The 19,569-nt window shown below is 43.9% G+C and overlaps 1 protein-coding gene across 1 annotated transcript in view; it reads right to left on the bottom strand.

The window, feature by feature from the left end:
• SEZ6L (seizure related 6 homolog (mouse)-like) overlaps window positions 1–19,569 on the bottom strand; it is a 114,914-nt gene that overhangs the window by 23,066 nt on the left and 72,279 nt on the right. Inside the window, exons 10-12 of the mRNA XM_006869294.1 lie at window positions 18,272–18,468; window positions 11,039–11,233; window positions 6,593–6,784 (exon numbers count right to left, since the gene is read on the bottom strand). Of these exons, the coding sequence (XP_006869356.1) occupies window positions 6,593–6,784; window positions 11,039–11,233; window positions 18,272–18,468 (584 nt within the window). The remainder of the gene's footprint in view (window positions 1–6,592; window positions 6,785–11,038; window positions 11,234–18,271; window positions 18,469–19,569) is intronic.

Raw genomic sequence — 19,569 nt, 5'->3', positions numbered from 1 at the left:
GCCCTCACATTTGTCCCTGTTTTTTCATTGATGACTTTCATAATTTTGGGATTCACATTTAGGTCTTCAATCCATGCTGAGTTAGTTTTTGTATAGGGCGTGAGGTAAAGGTCTTGTTTCAATCCTTTGCATATCACTTTCCAGTTCTGCCAGCACCATCTGTTTAAAAAGACTATCTCCTCCCCATATATAACATACCTAGGCACTTTGTCGAGAATCAGTTGGCTGTATGTGGATAGGTTAGTTTCTGGATTCTCAATTCTGTTCCATTGATCAATGTATCTTTCATTGTACCAGTACCAGGCTGTTTTGACCACTGTAATTGCGTAGCAGATTTTGAAATAGGGGAGTGAGAGGCTTCCAACCTTGTTATTCTTCTTGAGTAGTGTTTTGCTTATCCTGCATTTCCTTTCTTTCCATATAAAACTTGTAATTGTCTTTTCCATCTCTTTGAAGAATGTCGCTGGAATCTGGATTGGAATTGCATTATATGTGGATATTATTTGGGTAGTATTGACATTTTCACAATGTTGAGTCTTCCTGTCCAGGAACATGGTATGTTCTTCCACTTGTGTAAGTCCTTTTTGGTTTCTTGTAGTAGTGTTTTGTAATTTTCTTTGTATAGGTCCTTTGTTTTTCTGGTTACGTTTATTCTTAAATATTTCATCCTTTGGGCGGCTATTGTAAATGGTATTTGTTTCCCAATGTCATTGTTACTATAGAGGAATCCAACTGATTTTTGTATCTTATACCCTGCCACTTTGGTGAATTTTCCAATGATGTCTAGTAGCTTTTTTACTGAGTCTTTGGGGTTTTTTATATGTAGGATCATATCGTCTGTAAATAGAGAGAGTTTTATTTCCTCTTTGCCAATTTGGATATCTTTAATTTCCCTTTCATGCCATATAGCTCTGGCTAGTACTTCCAAAATAATATTGAATAGGAGTGGTGACAAACGGCATCCTTGTCTGGTTCCTTTTTGCAGAGGGAAGGCTTTCAGTTTCTCTCCATCAAGAGTAATGTAGGCTGTTGGTTTTGTATATATGCTCTTGATTATGTTGAGGACTTTCCCTTCAATTCCTAGTATGGTCCCTTTCAATATAGTTCTTCTGGTTTCAGGGTTACGAGGCTGAGTTCCTGTGTCCAGGAATCCATTGGACTAATTGTTCCCATGCATGTTCAATTTTCTTCACTCTTAATTTGTTCCAGGCATGGAGAGACCAATATTTGTACCTTATAGGACCTCTCATGGGCTTTTAAGACCAAAGTAGGGTATGTTGTTGTTAAGTGCCATCGAGTTGGTTGTGACCCTGTATAGAGTTTCAAGGAGTGAATGATGAGCTTGAACCACTGACCTTGGGGTTCAAACTAACTTTTCAGTACAACGCATTAACCCACAGTGCCACACCAGGACTTCAAAGTAGGGTATACAGATCAGCATAGCTCGTTACTCACCAAAGTAGGGTTTACAATATTGTCCCTGAAACCATGGTCCTGAGCTCCCAGGAACAGCCCCTCATTCACTTAAGGTGTTTGGTGATGTCTAAGGAGTCCTGGTGTGGTGCTATAGGATAAGCACTAGACCACAAGGTTGGTTTGAACCACAAGATCAGTGGTTCAAACTCACCAGTCACTTCTCGGAAATCCTATATAGACTAGTAAAAACATTTAAGCTCTCAGCTACTAACTGAAAGTTTGGCTGTTCGAATTTATGCAAAGATGCCTTAGAAGAAAGCCCTGGTGGTCTGCTTCTGAAAGACCACAGTGTTAAAAACTCTATGGAACACAGTTCTCCTTTGTGCGCTGACATGATGGCACAGTTTTGCAAAGCTGGGCTTTCAAGGTTGCTGTAGGAAAAATCAAGAACTGTGACAAAACTGGCATAGAAAAGGACCATGAGTGGTGGTGCCCACGCTGATGCTAACAGGCACTCATCCACCTTTACAGTAACAATGTAGGAGTCCCTGGGTGGTGGACACGAGCCCAGTGACACTGTGGGTTAGGCACTGGGATGCTAACTGCAAGGCTGGGGGTTTAAACCCTCCAGCTGATCTGCAGGAGAGAGATGAGTCTGCCTGCTGCCATCAAGATTTTGTCTGTTCCTGTAAAGATTTGCAGTCTCAGAAATCCTATATAGGGGCACTCTGGACTGGAATTGACTCGATGGCAGTGAGTTTGGTTTTGGTAGGGTAGTACAAGTAATTAATTTGCTTGGCTGTTCCCTGGAAATGTAGGCAGTTTGAGTCCACTCAGATATGCCTCGGAAGAAAAGCCTGGCAATATACTTCCAAAAAATCAGCCACTGAAAGTTCTGTGGAGACAGTTCCACTCTGAGAACACTGGGTCTCCATGAGTCAGAACTGACCTGCTGGCAACTGGATTTTATTGGCAGTTATTGAAGAATGGGAGTCCTGGTGTGGCGTTGTAGGATAATGCATTGGACCACAAGATCAGCAGTACAAATTCACCAGCCGCACCTCTTATGTCAGAACCGGCTTAATGGCAACATTTAAGAACAAAATAAAAATGGTTTATTCTTTCTTTCTATTTGTTGCTGTTGTTAAGTCCTGCCGAGTTGGTTCTGACTCATTGCGACCCTGTATAGGGTTTCTGAAGAGCTGCTGATGTGTTTGAACTTCTGACCTTTAGGTTAGCGGTCTAGTGATCATCTGCCACTGTATCCATCAATAGTTTTAAACAAGGAGCCCTGTTGATACAGTGGTTAAGCACTTAGCTGCTAACCGAAAGCTCAGTGGTTTGAATCCACCAGCCGTTCTGAGAGAGAGAAGGTCTGGCGATATGTGCCTGTCAAGATTTAACATGGTCGCAATTGAGCCCATTCAGACTCAGACCGGCCCTATAGAGAAGGTTTCTCTAGGAAACCCTCTGAGTGCAGTCTCCACTCTGTCCTGTAAGTAGGGGTGCTAAGAGCTGGAATTAACTGGGTGGCCCACAACAACACTGACATATTTTCAAATAAGCACTAAGTTATCAGGGTATAATTGCTTAAATTGTTTGTACCTAACTGCTGAATAAATGGAACTTCATGGGAGGTAGAATCAGTTGCTCCCAACAAGCTTATCTGGTGGGGAATATTATTGTCTTCATAGATAAGGGCTCAGAGGTCCAGAGAGGGCAAATTACGTGCCCAAGTTCACCCAGCAGAGTCTTGAAGTCTGGAATCTGCTCTACTGATGCAGGGAAATGACTCCGGAAAACGGACTAGCAGTGTGAAGGCTTTTATTCAATTACAATGATGTTCTGAATCATGTGCTTCCGTCTGCACACACAGGCAAGCCCTGTGTTTGTCATTGCTACCAGTGTTTTATTATAGTCACTGATTTTGTCCTGTTTTCTGGTGTCTTAGCTACAATGGTGTTTCACTTAGTATTATGAACCCACGTCAATGGTTTTGAGTCCCAGCTAGATCAAGCCATAGCCTTGGGCAAGTGACTATGAACAGAGTTTGCAGATTTGTGGGTGGAAGATGTTTGTCTGCATGTAGGCACTTTAGCTTTGCTCAGAAGTTGGGACTGCCCAGTGAGAAGGTGGGTTTCAACCCTTCCCTAAGGAAAGTTACTCACCAACTCTGGGCCCCTGTGCCCTCTTTGATGTGGACACACCCACCACCCAGGTAGGGTTTTATGATAGCTAAGTGTGTTCATGTTGGAGGAGGGCTTGGCACACGTTTGAAGATGCTCTTACAAATAGGAGCTGTTTTCTTTACTCCTTGTTGTTACTGTTAGGTGGCAGCTGTCTTGTCCTCTTGGACTCATGGTGACCTTATGTCCCTCAGAATGAAATGTTGCCAGGTCCCGTACCCTCCACACCATCACCATCAACAGCATAGTCAAGTCCATTGTTCCGGCTGTTGTGTCAACACACCTCACAAAGGGTCTCTCTTGTCCTCACCAGCCCTCTGGTGACACCAAACACGATGTCTTCCTCTAGCGATTAAGCCCTCCTGATGATGTGCCCCCAAGCAAGTGAGTTGGACAAAGTATTTCTGTGACCCATTGGTCTCATTGGCTGATTTTCAGAAGCAGATCTCCAGGTCTTTCTTCCTACTCTGTCTTAGCCTGAAGACGCTACTGAAACCTGTCAACTGTGGGTGACCCTGCTGGTATGTGAAATATGGAGCTTCCAGCGTCACATACCACACAACATCACATATCACATCAAATAGTGAGCTTCTAGTATAGCTTCCAGAATCACAGCAACACAACAGTATGGCAGACTGACAGATGGGTGGCAGTCTTACTTGGTAGGTGAAGTGTCTTTAAAAGTCCTCTTGGATCCCTCTTCCTCTCCCACTTGCTGCCTGCCTGCAAGAAATTGACCATCTCCTTGCCCCCTCTTTGATCCCCGCCACCTACTTGGGACTAGCAGGCATGCAACGTGGCTGGAACCACAGTCTGCATTGTGCATCTCAGACACTGCCCCTGCCAGACTTCAGACACCCTGCTCGGCTTGTGAACTCATTAGCATGGGTGATGGGGAAGCCCAGACATTGCACACCCGGTGCTGAGATGTCAGGAAAGGTGTCCCTAGGGAGGAGGAGGAAAGAAGCTCCTTCTTCTAAAACCAGTAGACAGGTGGCCCAGCGGGTCTTTGGGGGTGAACCCCATTAGTGAAGAGTTGTCTCTTCGTTAATGCCTCACCTTTCAGTATCTTTAAATTTGCTTTTCTTTTTAGTGTTTCTATCTCTGAGTCTCTACCACTGGGATTATTCCAGCTGCTTCTGATCATTTTTATAATTGGTCACATAAGGAAATGGGATCAACCAGGGTGAACTTGGCCCAAAGACTGACTGGAGGGGGGTTGGGCTGACAATCCCGTGGTCTCCCTCGAGGGGTGTGTGGTGTGGAGAATGCAGACAGCTCTGAGTGACACTTTCAGAACAGGTGGCATAAAAGTGACTGCCTATTTTTGTACCGAGTTTCAGCAGAAATGTACTCTTTCTATGAAAGTATCACTGAAATTAGGTATAAGGCTATCTTAGTGGTGCTTTGGATAAGCACTGGACTGTCAGCTGCAAGTTTGGCAGTTCAAACCCACCAGCTTCTCTGCCTGAGAAGGACGAAGCTTTCTGCTCTGATAAAGATTTATAGCCTCAGAAACCCCATACAGGGTAGCTATGATGGCAGTGGGTGGGTAGTTAGTTACAACAACAAAAAAAACATTTGTCATAAGCCCAACTTATGTGTATCAACATACCTCCAAAGTTAAGACTCTATGCTAATTCACGTTTTGAACTTTCTGATGTACTCTGAGCAGCCCTGGTATAGAGGTCTGTGGTTCAAATCCACTAGCTGCTCCTTGGAAACCCTGTACAGGGTCATTATGAGTCAGAACCGACTTGATGGCACTTAACAACAACAACAACAACAACAGCATATTCTGAAAGAGCTCTGGTGGCACAGTGGATTAAGCATTGGGCTGCAAACTAAAAGGTCGGCAATTTAAACTCACCAGCCATTCTTCAAGAGAAAGATGAGGCAGCCAGCTTTCCTAAAGATTGACAGCTGAAAACGCTGGAGCAGTTCTGCTTTGCCCTATAGGATTGTTACGAGTCAGAATTAACTCACTGGGCAGTGGGCAATGTGATTGGCCAGAGCTGTCATCATTATCCAATTACAATGAGGATTCCAATCACGTGGTGTCATCTGCACATACTACAAAGCACATTTTTGTGGCTGCCAATGTTTTTAGGGAGTCCTGATGTGGTGCTGCAGGGTCAGCACTAGATTGCTAATCACAAGGTTAGAGGTTCAAACCCATCAGTCACTCCTTGGAAACCCTATACAGGGTCGCTATGAATTGGAACTGACTTGACGGCATATAACAAGTGTTTTTAAAACCACTGATTTTGTCACCTTTTCTGTTGTATTAGCTACAGTATTGTGGTGATTTGGAGTTCTGGTGTGGCGCTGTAGGATAAACACTGGACCACAAGCTCACTTGAACCACAAGATCATCAGCTGCTCCTTGGAAACCCTATACAGGGTCACTATGAGTCAGAACTGACCCAACACCACTTTGCAACAACAACAACAACAACAACAGCATTGTGCTAATTCGTATTTGTGAACCTATGGATAAGCAGCCCTGGTGACCCTTTTTAAGAATGAAGTAGTAATTAAAGGGAAAAAAGGACAAACAATTTTTCAGTAACTGAAAAGACTTCCTTTCAGTTAGTAATCATGTGGTAATTCAACGTAGAAAGATTTTTACCAATTTTGTTATTAGTATTTGTTTAATCTGAATCTGGGGAGCATGGTGGCTCTGTAGGATAAGCACTGGACTGTGAACTGCAAGGTTGGAAGTTCAAGCCCAACAGCTGCTCCTCAGGAGAAAAATGAGGCTTTCTGCTCCTGAGGAAGTCTTCAGCAAAGATTAATACCTCAGAAACGCTATACAAAGTGTCTATGAGTTAGAACTGTCTATGGCAGTTGTATGGTTTGGTCTAGTTGAACAGTAATAATACAAGGCCTCAGTGGGTTTTCCTTGGAGAAGCCCCACCCTCACCATGAATAAGAGGAAGGGAACCAAGGCTCTGTTCTTGGGGCCCATGTCAACCGCCAGGACTCACAGACACAGTGTGGCAAGCGAGATGTCCAGATGGGGGTGCCAGTTTCGCGGCTGTAGCAGGTGAGAAGTGAGCTTCCTTCGAGCACAAAGCCAGGGTTGCAGGTGTATTGGATGGTGGTGCCGACCAGCAGCACAGGGTCTGAGATCAAGCGGGTCGAGTGGGCCACCTCTCCTGGGTCGGTACAGTACATAACTACAATGGATGAGATACAGTGGCTTTAGTGTGCTGTCGCACTGTGAAACCCAAACCCAAGGACAACAAATCCCAAAGAGCAATACCAGAATCTGAGACACCAGGAAGACATTTCTATATGGTTTTCTGGGATTCCATCAGCTAGGAAGTCTCCTTTTTCCTTCTGGAGGACAGTGCAACTTCTATGCATCACATTTGGTTGGAGAAGAGGCCAGGATGAAGGAGGTGAATTGAATTTCACTGGCTCTAGGGATTTATCAAGAGACCTCTGCATCGGGACCCAAAGACATATGTGCCAACTTGTTATGTAAGGAGGGAGCAGTGAAAATCCACCAATACCACCCCACTGCCACTGAGTCAAGGAACCCTGGTGGCACAGTAGATTAAGCATTGGGTTACTAACCCTCATAAGATCAGCAGTTCAAACCCACCTGCTGCTCCATGGAAGAGAGATGAGGCTTTCTGCTCCTGTGAAGAATGACAGCTTTCGAAACACTATACAGGGTCTCTAGGAGTTGGAATAGACTAGATGGCAGTGGGTGGGTGCCTGTCGAGTGAATTCAGACTCATACCGGCTCTATAGGACAGAGTAGACCTGCCCCCTACGGTTTCCAAGGCTGTCAGTCTTTATAGGGGCAGACGCCCCATTGTTCTCCCGCAGAATGAATGGTGGGTTCAAACTGTTGACCTTCTGGTTAGAAGCCCATTGCCTAACCCACGGGGGTCATCGGGGCTCCTATTCCATTTGTAGGGGAAGAATTAATTATCAAGAAAGAGCCATTGCATGAAATCCTGAGTGGCCATTAAAAAGAACAAAATGGGATGGGGCCTTTTCTGTTTGTAGTGTCTGGTTAGAGTAAAACAAACATCCATTATTGTCTTAATTAGCAAAATCAATATAGATAAAAGGAAAACAATAAACCAACTAGAAAAGAATGAAGTGAGCAATATGAGGGAGATGAAAAGGTAGCTATACTTCTCAATGGGAGAAAGGGAGGTGCAGGGTATTTGTTTAATTTGATCCCTAAAACCATATGAAGCAGCTATTTCTACGTGCATCTGCATATGTGCATATAGATACATACCAATACCCATACATATACATATGTGTGTAACATGTGATATAGGAGGGGGCTTTGGAAAGTTCATAGTAAAAGTGGAATTGAAAGATAATAGAATTTTCCATGAACTTTTTGAAGCCCCCTCCTATGTATGCACATGTATACATACACACGCAAACACACACGCTACTAGAGCAACATAGAACCTACTTTCAACAGTGTGTAATTCTAGAGATCACAAAAGGTTGCCACTGTCTACTTGACGGTTTTATTGCTTTATTACTTCTTGGGTATGAGAAGGTCTCTGGGTGGTACAGATAGTTTGTGTGTGCTTCCTAACTAAGAGGCTGTCAGTTTTAACTCACTCGGTGCACTGTGGCCATGTCATCGGGAGAGGCCAGTCCTGATACTTGGTAAAGCGGAGCGTCAGCGAAAAAAGACGAAGACTCCAACAAGATGGGCTGACTTAGTAGCAGCAGCAATGGGCTCAAACATAACAACCATTGTGAGGTTGGCGAAGGACCAGGCAGTGTTTCATTCTGTTGTGCATGGGGTTGCTATGAGTTGGAACCAGCTCGATGGTATTTAACAACAACAGTGCACTGTGGAAGAAAGACCTGGCAACTTGCTTCCATTAAAATAGTAGCCAAGAAAACCCTATGGAATGTTAGCATTCTACTTTGTAACACATAGAGTTGCCAGAAGTCAAAACTGACTTAACGGCAATGTGTTTATTTGTTTTGAGGGGTGCTTTAAGTATTCATAAAGATCCCTGGTGGTACTGTAGGGTAAGCACTGGGCTGCTAACCACAAGTTCAGTGGTTCAAATCCACTAGCCACTCCGTGGGAGAAAGCTGAGGCTTTCTGCTCCTGTAAAGATTTATAGCCTTGGAAGCTCTCTTCAGGGTTGCTCTGAGTTGGAATTGACTCAATGGCAGAGGGCATAACTATGTATTTGTTGCTTATGGTATTAAAAAATGGAATTATATACATCTTTTAATGTCAAGAATGTAGTCCAACCAATGAAAGGTCTTTGCAACATCCACTGGCTTTTAAGGGAAAGAAAGGCTTATTGTTCCATTGGGATGATGGCGTCTCATTTTATTAGAAGAGAAAACCATCATGTCTCAGCACGGAAACAGACACGGATACTGGCACAGACAGACTTTTGTGCTCTAATATGGACTTTTTTCTTGGCAACAAAGGAGGCAGACAAGAAGACAGTTCCATCAAGAACAATGTTTCCATGAATGACAAAACTGATCACATTCATGATTTGCTGGTCTTGTTTTCCCATCATATGGTGGACCTCCCGCTCTGCTTTCCTCTTCTATCATTTAGGAGCTCTGGTGGCCCAGTGGATTCAGCATTTGGCTGTGTACTACAAGGTTGGTGGTTTGAACCCACCAACTGCTCTGTGGGAGAAAGATGAGGTTTTCTGCTCTCATAAAGATTGATGGCCTGGGAAATCCTATATAGGGTAGCTACAAGTCAGAATCCACTTGACGACTGTCAGTTTGGTTGGGTCATCACATTACCCACAAATACAACATGTGCAGTTGCAGAACACACAGAACTGTTTACGATGGCTAATTTTGTGAATCTTTGGCAGGATTTTTTCTTTTTCTTTTTCCAGATTCCTGGTATGATGTTGTAAGATAAGCAGTGAACTTCTAACAGCTAGGTTAATGATTCAAATCTATCAGTTGCTCCTTGGAAACCCTATAGAAGGTTATTATGAGTCAGAAATGACTTATAGCACTTAGCAACAACAATTAGAATTATTTTTCTTTGATATCAGAAAATTGAGGATAAGACTTGTATGTTGGTAAGTACCGTGGAGTAGGTTCTGACTCATAGTGACCCTGTACAGGGTTTCTGAGGCTGTAAATCTTTACAAGAGCAGAAAGCCTCATCTTTCTCCCACGGAACAGCTGGTAGTTTCGAACTGCTGACCTTAAGGCTGGCCTCCCGATGCGTAGCCACTACACTACCAGAGCTCCTTAGGACTTGTATGTAGCCCCCATTTTCCTCCTACACCCTGTCTCTGCTCACACTTAATATTCCTTATAGTGCAATTGGATCTGGTAGCACTGTGGGCTAAGCATGGGGCTGCTAACAGCAAGATTGGTAGTTCAAACCTAGCAGCTGCTCTGACAGAGAATGATGAGGCTGTCTGCTCCTGTAAAGATTTATAGTCTGGGAAACCCTGTATAGGGCTGCTCTGCGTTAGAACTGACTTGGTGGCAGTGGGTTTGGTTTTATGGGTTTGGGTATTGTGTAATTGGGGATTCAGGTTATAATGAAGAGGTTTGCCCAAGGATTCCCAGCAAGAGGGCTGGGGACTAGAGCTTTATTTAGGGCACAGGAAGCAAGAGGCTACTTCCAGGGCGACTTCTTCCTCCTGTTCAGTAGCATCAGAGTAGAAAGCAGGTAAAGTACATTTGTTTTTTCTACTTTTATGCAAAGTACCAGACTAATTTCTCAGCTGCCATGCCTGTTCTGCATTCCTGGGAAGCACAGGAGCAGGTGAGCAGGTAGGGATGTGGGATGGATGTTCTCTGAGACAAGTCACTTACCTACCCTAGGGGTTAAGAGCTGGGGCTCCTGCCAACTTAGACTTGTTTGACTTGGTGACTGCAAGTAGCCAGAACCTTATTTATTTAAGTGATATATCCCCATAGGCTACATCCATTCCCATCTACCACAGTCCATACCCTCCCTCTTGTCTAATACCCAGTGGATTTCATTCATTTACACTATCGACCAGGTTTCAGAAGGAGCTCTGGGGATGCTGTGGGTTAAGTGTTGAGTTGTTTGCCACAAGGTTGGTGATTCAAACCCATGGGAGAAAGATGAGGCTGTCTGCTTCTGTAAAGATCTAAGTTTTGGAGACTCTAAAGAGCAGCTTTCTCTGCCCTGTAGGGTTGCTATGAGGCAGAATCAACACTATGCTGGAGTTTGTCTTCTGAAGGGCTGGAATTGAAGTGGACTCTGAGATTTCTGCCCAAGATCTACAAAATTACTTTTTTTGAACATCACAAATGAGCAGGATAGGGCACGGTAGGGGTGGGGTGGGGTAGGGTAGGGTAGGTGGGTAAGCCTGAATTTTGCATGAAACAAACATACTGCCTTCACGCAGAAAATATTCACCCCACCCGTATCTAAAGGAAGAGAACATGCCTCTCCTTACTTTTCTCACAAAATGGGGGGTCGCTGCTCCAGCTGAGGTCCCACTGGCAGGTGAGGGTGTCACTCCCCACGATGTCATAGCCGGGGTCACACTGGTAGGTGATTCTGGCTCCCCTCACAAGCTCCGTGTGAGAAGTGGTTTTCCAGCCGTTCTGGATTTCAGGCAAATCTGAGCAGGAGTCATTTCTTGATACCTCTTTAAAACAGAAACACCATTCTTACGTGGGGAGGCCGCCTCTGGGCGGGATTCTCATTCATGAATGTCAGGGCAGAAAGCATATAGAAGGAAATGTCTCCAGAAACAAGTCATGCACTCCCTCCATCCCATAAACGGAAAGAACTCATCTGTTGTGAGATTTTATCATCCTCCTGGCCTGATCTCAATGGCTTATGATTTAGAGTCAGACAGAATGTGAGCCCTATCACTTACCAGCAATTTGACTTCCTGGAAAACTCCCTCTTCTAATCTGCGGCTTCAATTTCCTCACTTCACACAGGGGTGTCATCCTGTCTGCCTCACTCAGGTGGCTTCCAAGATGGATGGCCACCACTAATGATTCTCACCTCAGGAAATTTACACCTCTGTGTAATCCCCTTCCATACTAAATAGTGCTGATTTCTGCAATCAGCACTATTGCACTATTGTGGCAGTGAAGGTCATAAAAGGCATGGTGGCTTCTATTTACCTCCTTTTTGGATCACTTGCTTAGGAGGAGGCAGCTGCCATATTGTGAGGATGCTCCAGCGCCCCCTGGAGAGACTCAAATAGAGAGAAGCCGAGGCCTTCAGTCAACAGCCACATGAGTAAGTCATCTTGGAAGTGGTTCCTCTAGCCCCAGTCAAACCTTCAGATAAGACTGTATAGTTCTAGCTGACATCTCAATGACAACCTCATTGAAAGCCCCAAGTTCAAACCACCTAGGCTAATACTGCTCCTGAATTCCTGACCCACCGAAATGGTGAGATAAGTAATTATTGATAATTTTGGGGGGAGAAGTGGTACTATGTTGTACAGCAATAGGTAACGGACACACACAGTCTTATCCTAAGAATATCTGTAAAACTATGGGTTTGGTGAATTAGTCATATCTATTTTTGTAATACATGCTTAGATAAATTCTCCACTATCAAAAAAAAAAAAAATAATGGTTGGCGCATTCTTTAAAGCACATTGCATATCCCCAATGAACGTTAATCATGTTCCACATTCCAAAAAATGCCTCAGACCTTTTTTTTAAAAAAAATTATTATCATCACAGAGTTTTCCTCTGGAACGATTCTATTTTCCTCCCACAAACCGTCGTTACTAAGGTAACAATCCAAAAGCCCACTATTACTATTCTTGCTTCAAAGTGCCCACTGCACAGATTTCAAGAAGAGAGCTAATTATGTCTCATAATTAATTTGCAGCTCTTATGTGCTGCTGGGGAGAACAAAGCAGCCAGCAAAGTCGTTCTGAGAAATAGGCAGTGGCTTTTCCCAGGATTGCATCATGCTTTTATTTGGGAGAAGACTATCTCATGGGTGTCTGAAAGAAGAAAGGGGAAAGGGGAATGGTTTCTAATATTGCTTGGTGGGGAGCCTCTACTTTTAGGCTTTTGAAAAACCAGCCAAGCCCTGAATTTGGGTCACACCTGCAAATGTTCAGACTATGGATGAAAGGGGAGAAATCAGGCAAATATTAGTTATGTGGTTGGCCTGGTGCCAAATGCTTTCATATCGAGAAAAGTTAGTTTATCTGACTTTTCAGTATGAACATGGATATATACACCATGGAATCACACTCTCCCATTGGACCTCATGTCTTCTCTGTGGCATCTGTCCACCTGTAATTACTCAATTGCTGCCACCATTTAGCAAAGTCTTGGTTCAAATCTTGGCTCTCTGCTTATTGATTGGGTAGCCTTGTCTACGTCATTAGACCTTCCAGTTCTTCAATCCCAGATCTCACCTCCACAGGTTATGTGATTCAGGAATCTGCATGTATGCCAAACATTCTAGGTGGTCTTAGCAGTATCTATTCACATCCCAGGGGTCCCTGTGAGCTCTGCTAGGAAATAGAAAACTGTCCCAGGAATCTGAAAACTTCAATTTTCATCCTCTTTCTTTCTTTATGAAGCTGTGTGACTCCATTCACGCCAATTAACTTTTCTGAACCTCAGTGTCCTCATCTGTAGAGTGGGGTCAGTAAACAGTCCCTAGTGGTGCAGTGCCTGCCACCATTAACAGGCTTATGCTCAAGGCACACATCATTAATCAATCATTTATGATACCTCTCATCAAAACTTACAGGGAGCCATGGGCATCTGGTTGGAATTGACCTACTATCTGAACCTTGTTTATTTTCCTGGGATAAGAGGCGTAAGCATATAAAAAATGACCAACGTCTCCATGAAAAAAACACCACTTACTCACCTCTGCATTTTTATCCCCTTCCCACCCATAGCAGATGGGTGAAGAATAAAAGGTTATGAGGAGAATGGGTCTTTGCTTCTCTTGGGAACTCTGGTTGTCCAGAAACACGTATGCTCAGAGTATGCCTCTGGAAGGTTCTGACAGGAGCCACAGCAGAGAAGCCGGTGGCCACCTTCCAGAGTTATTTGAGGAGCTTCAGAAACTCCTAACCGTGACATCTGATACCCTCAATGAATGGGAGGTGCATCTATATCTGGTTAAGGGTAGGCCCAGTATAACAAATGCCTATTCCATGCCCATCGCAGACATCACTAATCAACCACTGCACTCTTTCCCACTGATTTCAGCCAGGTCTTCTTCCTTCTCTTCAAAATAGTCTTCAGTGTGGCTTAAAACACCAAACCAAACAACACCTTGTCTTTGAGTTGACTCCAACTCATGGTGACCCGACCCACCTGTGTCAGAGTAGAACTCTCTTTCATAACAACAACAAAAATTGTTGTGAAAATACACATAACAAAACATATGACAACTCAACAATTTCTATACATCTAGTGACACTGATGACATTCTTTAAGTTGTGCCACCATCCACAGAAACGTAATGTGCCCCCTAAGCTAGAACACTTCCTTCACCTTCCGGTAACCACTAATAATCTTTGGTTTAAAAATATTTGCTTATTTCATGTCAATGAAACAATCATTTATTTGATCATCATGTGTCCTTTTGTGACTGTCTTAGTTAGCTCAGTGCGATGTTTTCAAGGTTCACCTGTGTTGTGTGCATCAGGACTTCATGTCTCATTATGGAGGGGCCACATTCCATTGTGTCTCTCCATAGGGTTTCCATGGCTCTTTTCTCAGAAATTGATTGCCAGACCTTTCTTCTGAGTTGCTTGTGAGTGAACTCAAATCTCCAACCTTTTGGTTGGCAGCCGAGCACATTGACTGTACCACTCAGGGATTCATCCATATAAGCAGCCACAAGCAACTGATTGGTATCAAAATTAAGTACAGAGCCCTATGTTTCATCCCTACTATTGTGCTTGTTTAATAAAGACAGTCAGGAATGTTCTCTCGCTCTTTGTTACCCTAATTATCCCTGTGAAGTCTTCTCTGAAATCCTGTCTTGCTTCTCCTGCAGCACTAGCATACACCTCTAATGCTGTCTGTCTATAGGATTCTTTCTCCCATTTTCAGTAATCAGCTCAAGGACAGGGTGAACAGTCTATTGGTTCCTACCCCCTAATGCTGAACACAGGGTTTAGTATCAAACCCAGAGGAGGTGCCAAGAGTTCCTATGAACATAACTCTCTGGACAATCCAGATAAGACATCTAAAGATGAGATAAAATAATATATGTACAGACGCTTGCCAAGTACAAATTACTGTGTAAATCTAAGCTTTAAGTTTAATGAACAAGAACACCTCCTCTTGAAGATGTTGCTAAACTAAGCACTGGCCAGACTTTCCAGTTAACCACCATGATTAGCCTTGTGAGAGTCAGGTTTTGGCCATCAAGCTAAATGCATTTTTGGAAGACTGACTTGGGCACCAGAGAAGACAAATGAGCAAGGCAATGACCTCATCCTTCAGTGGGAAGGAAGGGAGCATCCAAGGAGATAGAGTGAAGTCAAATCATGAGATTATCTCCCTCCAAAGGCAGCTGACACAGAGGGCGCCTGACTGGGCAGTCAACAACACCCCAGGGCACTGCCTACTCAAAAGTCGGGAATCCACTGAAAGAAGCAGCATTAAGAGCCTGAAAATATTTAGTAGCACAATCAAGAAGTGAAAGGGCCCCTGAGAAACATAAAGAAAGAGGATCAATAATGGTGTTCGCCTCTTTGAGAGGTGGACATGCAACAGGCAAGGATGAAAAATGTTCATCGACTGGAAAGACAAAAAGCAAAGAACTTATTTTAGCATGCATGAATCTCCTGGGCACAGCTGATGGTCAGCAGAATGGCTTGTATTTCAGAAGCCAGAGGCAGTACACACAGGACAAGTATATTGGAGGAGATGGGCAAGTCTTCAAGCCATGGAGAAGGAACCAAAACATGGGGTGTTGTCCAGCTGGAGGGGGTTTGGTGGTGGTGGTAGGGTGGTAGGGAAATCCTCCTTTCTTCACTTCACCCTGGAGGATCAAGATGTCAACCTAGTTCTTGAAAGGAGCTTACCTATTGAGACCTTCAGAGAGTACCATCCACCATTGTGGACATCAAAGGAAGTGAGCTCTTATGCTCCTTCTTCCTGTGGCTGCTGTAACAAACTAAGTGCCCTAAACCAACAGCCCTCTATTATCTCAGTTCTATAGCCTGGGAGTAGGAGACCAGTGTGTCAGTCATGCTGATTCTGTCTCCTTTCCAGCTTCTGGTGATGGCTGGTGATCCATGGTGCTCCTTGGCTTGTAGATCACTCCAACCTCTGTTTCTGTTTTCCATCTTATCTCTATGTCTCTGTGTCTCTTCTCCTTTAAGGACACTCTTCATGTGGGATTAGGACTCCTGGTACTCCAATATGACCTCCTGTGATTCTAACATCTTCAAAGGACCTGTTTCCAAACAAGGTGATATTTGCAGGTACTGGGGACACAATTCAATAATCTGTTGTTGTTAAGTGTTGCCAAGTTGATTCCAACTCATAGTGACCCTATATAGGGTTTCTGAGGAACAGCTGGTGGGTTTGAACTGTTGACTGTGTGGTTTGTAGACCAGTGATGATCCTACAGCGCCACACCAGAAGTCCAATTTAATAAGTAATAGGTCTTAAGTACCACCTGTGTCTCCCTAGTTCTTTGGTGCTGCCAAAATAACTGGGAAGTGGAGGTAGGGGGCATAGGCATGAGGCTCAACTCTAGTTCTGTCAAGCAAGTCCATTTTCCTTGCTGGTTACACTCCTTTTCCTGGAGTTGTCAGTTCTAGTCCCCTCTGGAGTTGGGATCAGTGGGACTTCAGTGTTATAACCCTTTGACTTCTGGGTGAAGGAAAGGTCCTAAGAGTGGGCAAGCATTAAAGTAGGTGAGCTGGTGAGACCCTTACTTTTGAGAAGTGAGGATGGCAGCTTGATTAGGGTGGTGGCCGTGAGAAGACAGAGGGAAATCCTTGAATATGAAACGTATTGTGGAAGTAGAGTTGAGAGGAGAGATTAGATCTGGGGATGAGGAAAAAGAAAGCAGTTATGAGTCCTAGGGCTTGGTCCAAGAAACCAGGAAATTGGGGTTCCATTTCTTGGGATAGGCAAGAAGTAGAAGAGGCAGTTTGGTGGTGGTAACAAAAGAGATAGTTTTGATTGGGTCATGCAACAGTTGAGATGCTTACTAGACATACATGAGAATACCTTGAGGGTATTTGGGTATATCAGTCTGGAATTCAAGTTTGGAAGTGAAACGGGGTCAATGAAATATGCTGCTGGTTGCTGTTCTGTTGGCCCTAACTCATGGCAACCTCCTGTACAAGAGACACCACCATCATCCCCGAAGTAGATCCCCAGTCCTTTCTCCCTAGTCTGCCTGTCTGGAGGAGCCACTGAAACCTGCCCATCATGGGTGACCCTGCTGGTATTTGAAATGCTGGTGGTATTGCTTCCACTATTATGACAAACACAAGCCACCCGAGTATGACAAACTGACAGATGTGTGGCAGCAATGGGATGTAGGTATTCCTTTAAGTGATAGGACTAGAAGAAGACAGGGTCTTCTTGTATGGAGCCTATAGCCAGCTCTCCAGGAGTTAGAGGTTAAGCAAAGGCGGGTAAAGGACCAGCAGTAATGAAGGGGTATTAGAGGCTGGCGAGTAAAGAGGAAAGGGTGGGTGGATGATGTCAGTTATGTAACATTGAACCAGTTCCAATTCATAGCAACTCTGTATGAGTTTTTGAGGAGCACCTGGTGGGTCTGAAGTGCTGACTTTGTGGTGACTAGTCCAGTACTTATCCTACAATACCACACCAGGTTTTAAGGTACAGGGAAAGAAATGGTCTGAAAGTCTTAGTGAGGAGCAAGAAAGGCGTCCCTTGTACCTGAAGAGCCTAGAACATGCGGAATGAGAAACAGCCAACTCGATTTCTCGATTTGACAGGGCTGCAGTGCAGAGCCAAGCTTCAGTTCTGGCAAGAAGGCAAAGACCACGCTATGAGAACTTGCAAATATAGGCGAGTGGGTTGATGACAAGCTGATGACAAACAAAACATGATGAATCTTGAACTTCTAAAGCATCACCAATCAAATCCTGATTATCAGCCTTGGGGAGTAAGTAGCATTATTCCCAGAAAGGAGGCTCAGAGAGACCCAGTGACCTACTCAATGTCACACAGCCATTGATGACAGAATTGGGACTCAAACCCTAGTCTTTTTGAGTAGAGAGCCCAAGCTCTTAAAAATCACACACATGCACAAAGTAATTTCTTTTTTTGTCATTTAAAATGTACACAACAGAACACAAACCAATTCAACGATTTCTGTGTAAAATTCAGCGACATTCGTTACATTCCTCAGGTAGTGTGGTCATTCTCACCTTCCTTTTCTGCATTGTTCTTGCACAAAGTCTCTGCTTCCTGTTTTCCATCTAACCTTTCCAAGTTATTGTCAGTTTGAATACCTGTAGATAGTTCTTAAAAAGAGCTTAATGCTCGAGACAGGCAGTCTTTACAAATTAAACTAACCTACATTGAAAAAACCCCCACATTGATTTGCTGTTCCAAAATAATGAAGGGGTACCATAATGTAGCACAACCTCCCCCAAATAGACATATTTATGGGAAACCATTTTAACCTGTCCCCAAAACACCAAGAAAAACAATTGGCTAGGCAAGATACCTACCTATGTAGTTCATGATAAATCCCTGGCCCTTCCCAAAGATGAGGCCAGCCGGGTCCGAATGGAATTGGATGGTTAGGTCTGGTGTGGAGGAGTACAACTTCTGGGGGCCACTGTTCCCAAGATATTGGCCCAAGATGTGAGGCATGGCCTCATCACCATCATAGATCGTCAGGATGTCGCTGTTGCTCAGGTTCAGGCTTGGAGGATAGAGAGAAATCTTAGGAAGTCAGGATTAATGCAAAAGTATGAGCATTCAATCAGCCTTTCATTGATTGTTTTTCAGGCAGCACACATTTCCAAGGACATACTACGTGCCACGCTCCAGGCTAGAAACTGAAGAAGCAAGTGATCAAGGGGTATTGGCTCTTCCTGCAAGCATGGTACATGCAGATTTGTGGAGGGATTGAGTTTTGAAAGCACATTTATGGAACTGTCTTTTCTGCATGGGGTACTCACTGTACACTCAAATGCTATGTACTATGCATACGAGAAGAATTAATTTCATCACTCCCCCACATGATCCCTTTCATCAATGATCATTTGTAAAAATTGTATTTATTTTGTTGTTGTTGAAGAAAATATCCACAGTAAAAGAGATGAGAGTCCTTCAAAACTACCAGGTTTATTGGTTGTATAGAGACTGGTGGAACCCTCAAGACTATGGCCCTTCAGGTCTGGAAGTGAATTTACTTCCATGGCTCAATTTCCAGCCAAGCAGTAGACAGGTCTATAAGGAGAACAGTAACACTAGGGAGGTACCTTAGAATAGTTAACCATTTAAGATTGAAAGGGCAATATTGACCCAAGGACAAAGGTTAGGAAAGAAGGAGGAATGGAAACAGGAAATATGGGGTAGATGTGGGATGAGTGATGTTACGTTGAGGGGACTATAGTCAGTGGGATTGTTAGAAATGAATCCCGATGTCATGTAAAAGACACTTGGTGAGACTAAATTACCTTGGCAAAGCAAAATTTTACTCCTGCAGGAGTGTGTGTGTGCATAGCCATACATACAGAAACGGGCCAGAGAGCACATGGAGTGGGCAGTCCACTTGGGTTTTTAATCCCTGACGTGAGTCTTAAGGTTGTGTCTCACTCCATTGGTTAGGGCTAACAGGATTATGATATGTATATATATCTGGCAGCATAGTGGTTATGAATCGGCCTGTAAACCACAAGGTCAGCAGTATGAAACTACCAGCAGTTCCGTGGGAGAAAGATGAGGCATTCTGCTCCTGTAAAGATTTATAGCCTCAGAAACCCTGTGTAGGGTCGCTATGAGTCGGAACCGACTCCAC

The sequence above is a fragment of the Chrysochloris asiatica genome, unplaced genomic scaffold (assembly GCF_000296735.1).
Source record: "Chrysochloris asiatica unplaced genomic scaffold, ChrAsi1.0 scaffold00128, whole genome shotgun sequence".
Lineage (NCBI taxonomy): Eukaryota > Metazoa > Chordata > Mammalia > Afrosoricida > Chrysochloridae > Chrysochloris > Chrysochloris asiatica.
The sequence above is the reverse complement of the archived record's forward strand: the minus strand, read 5'-3'. Positions and strand labels throughout refer to the sequence as shown.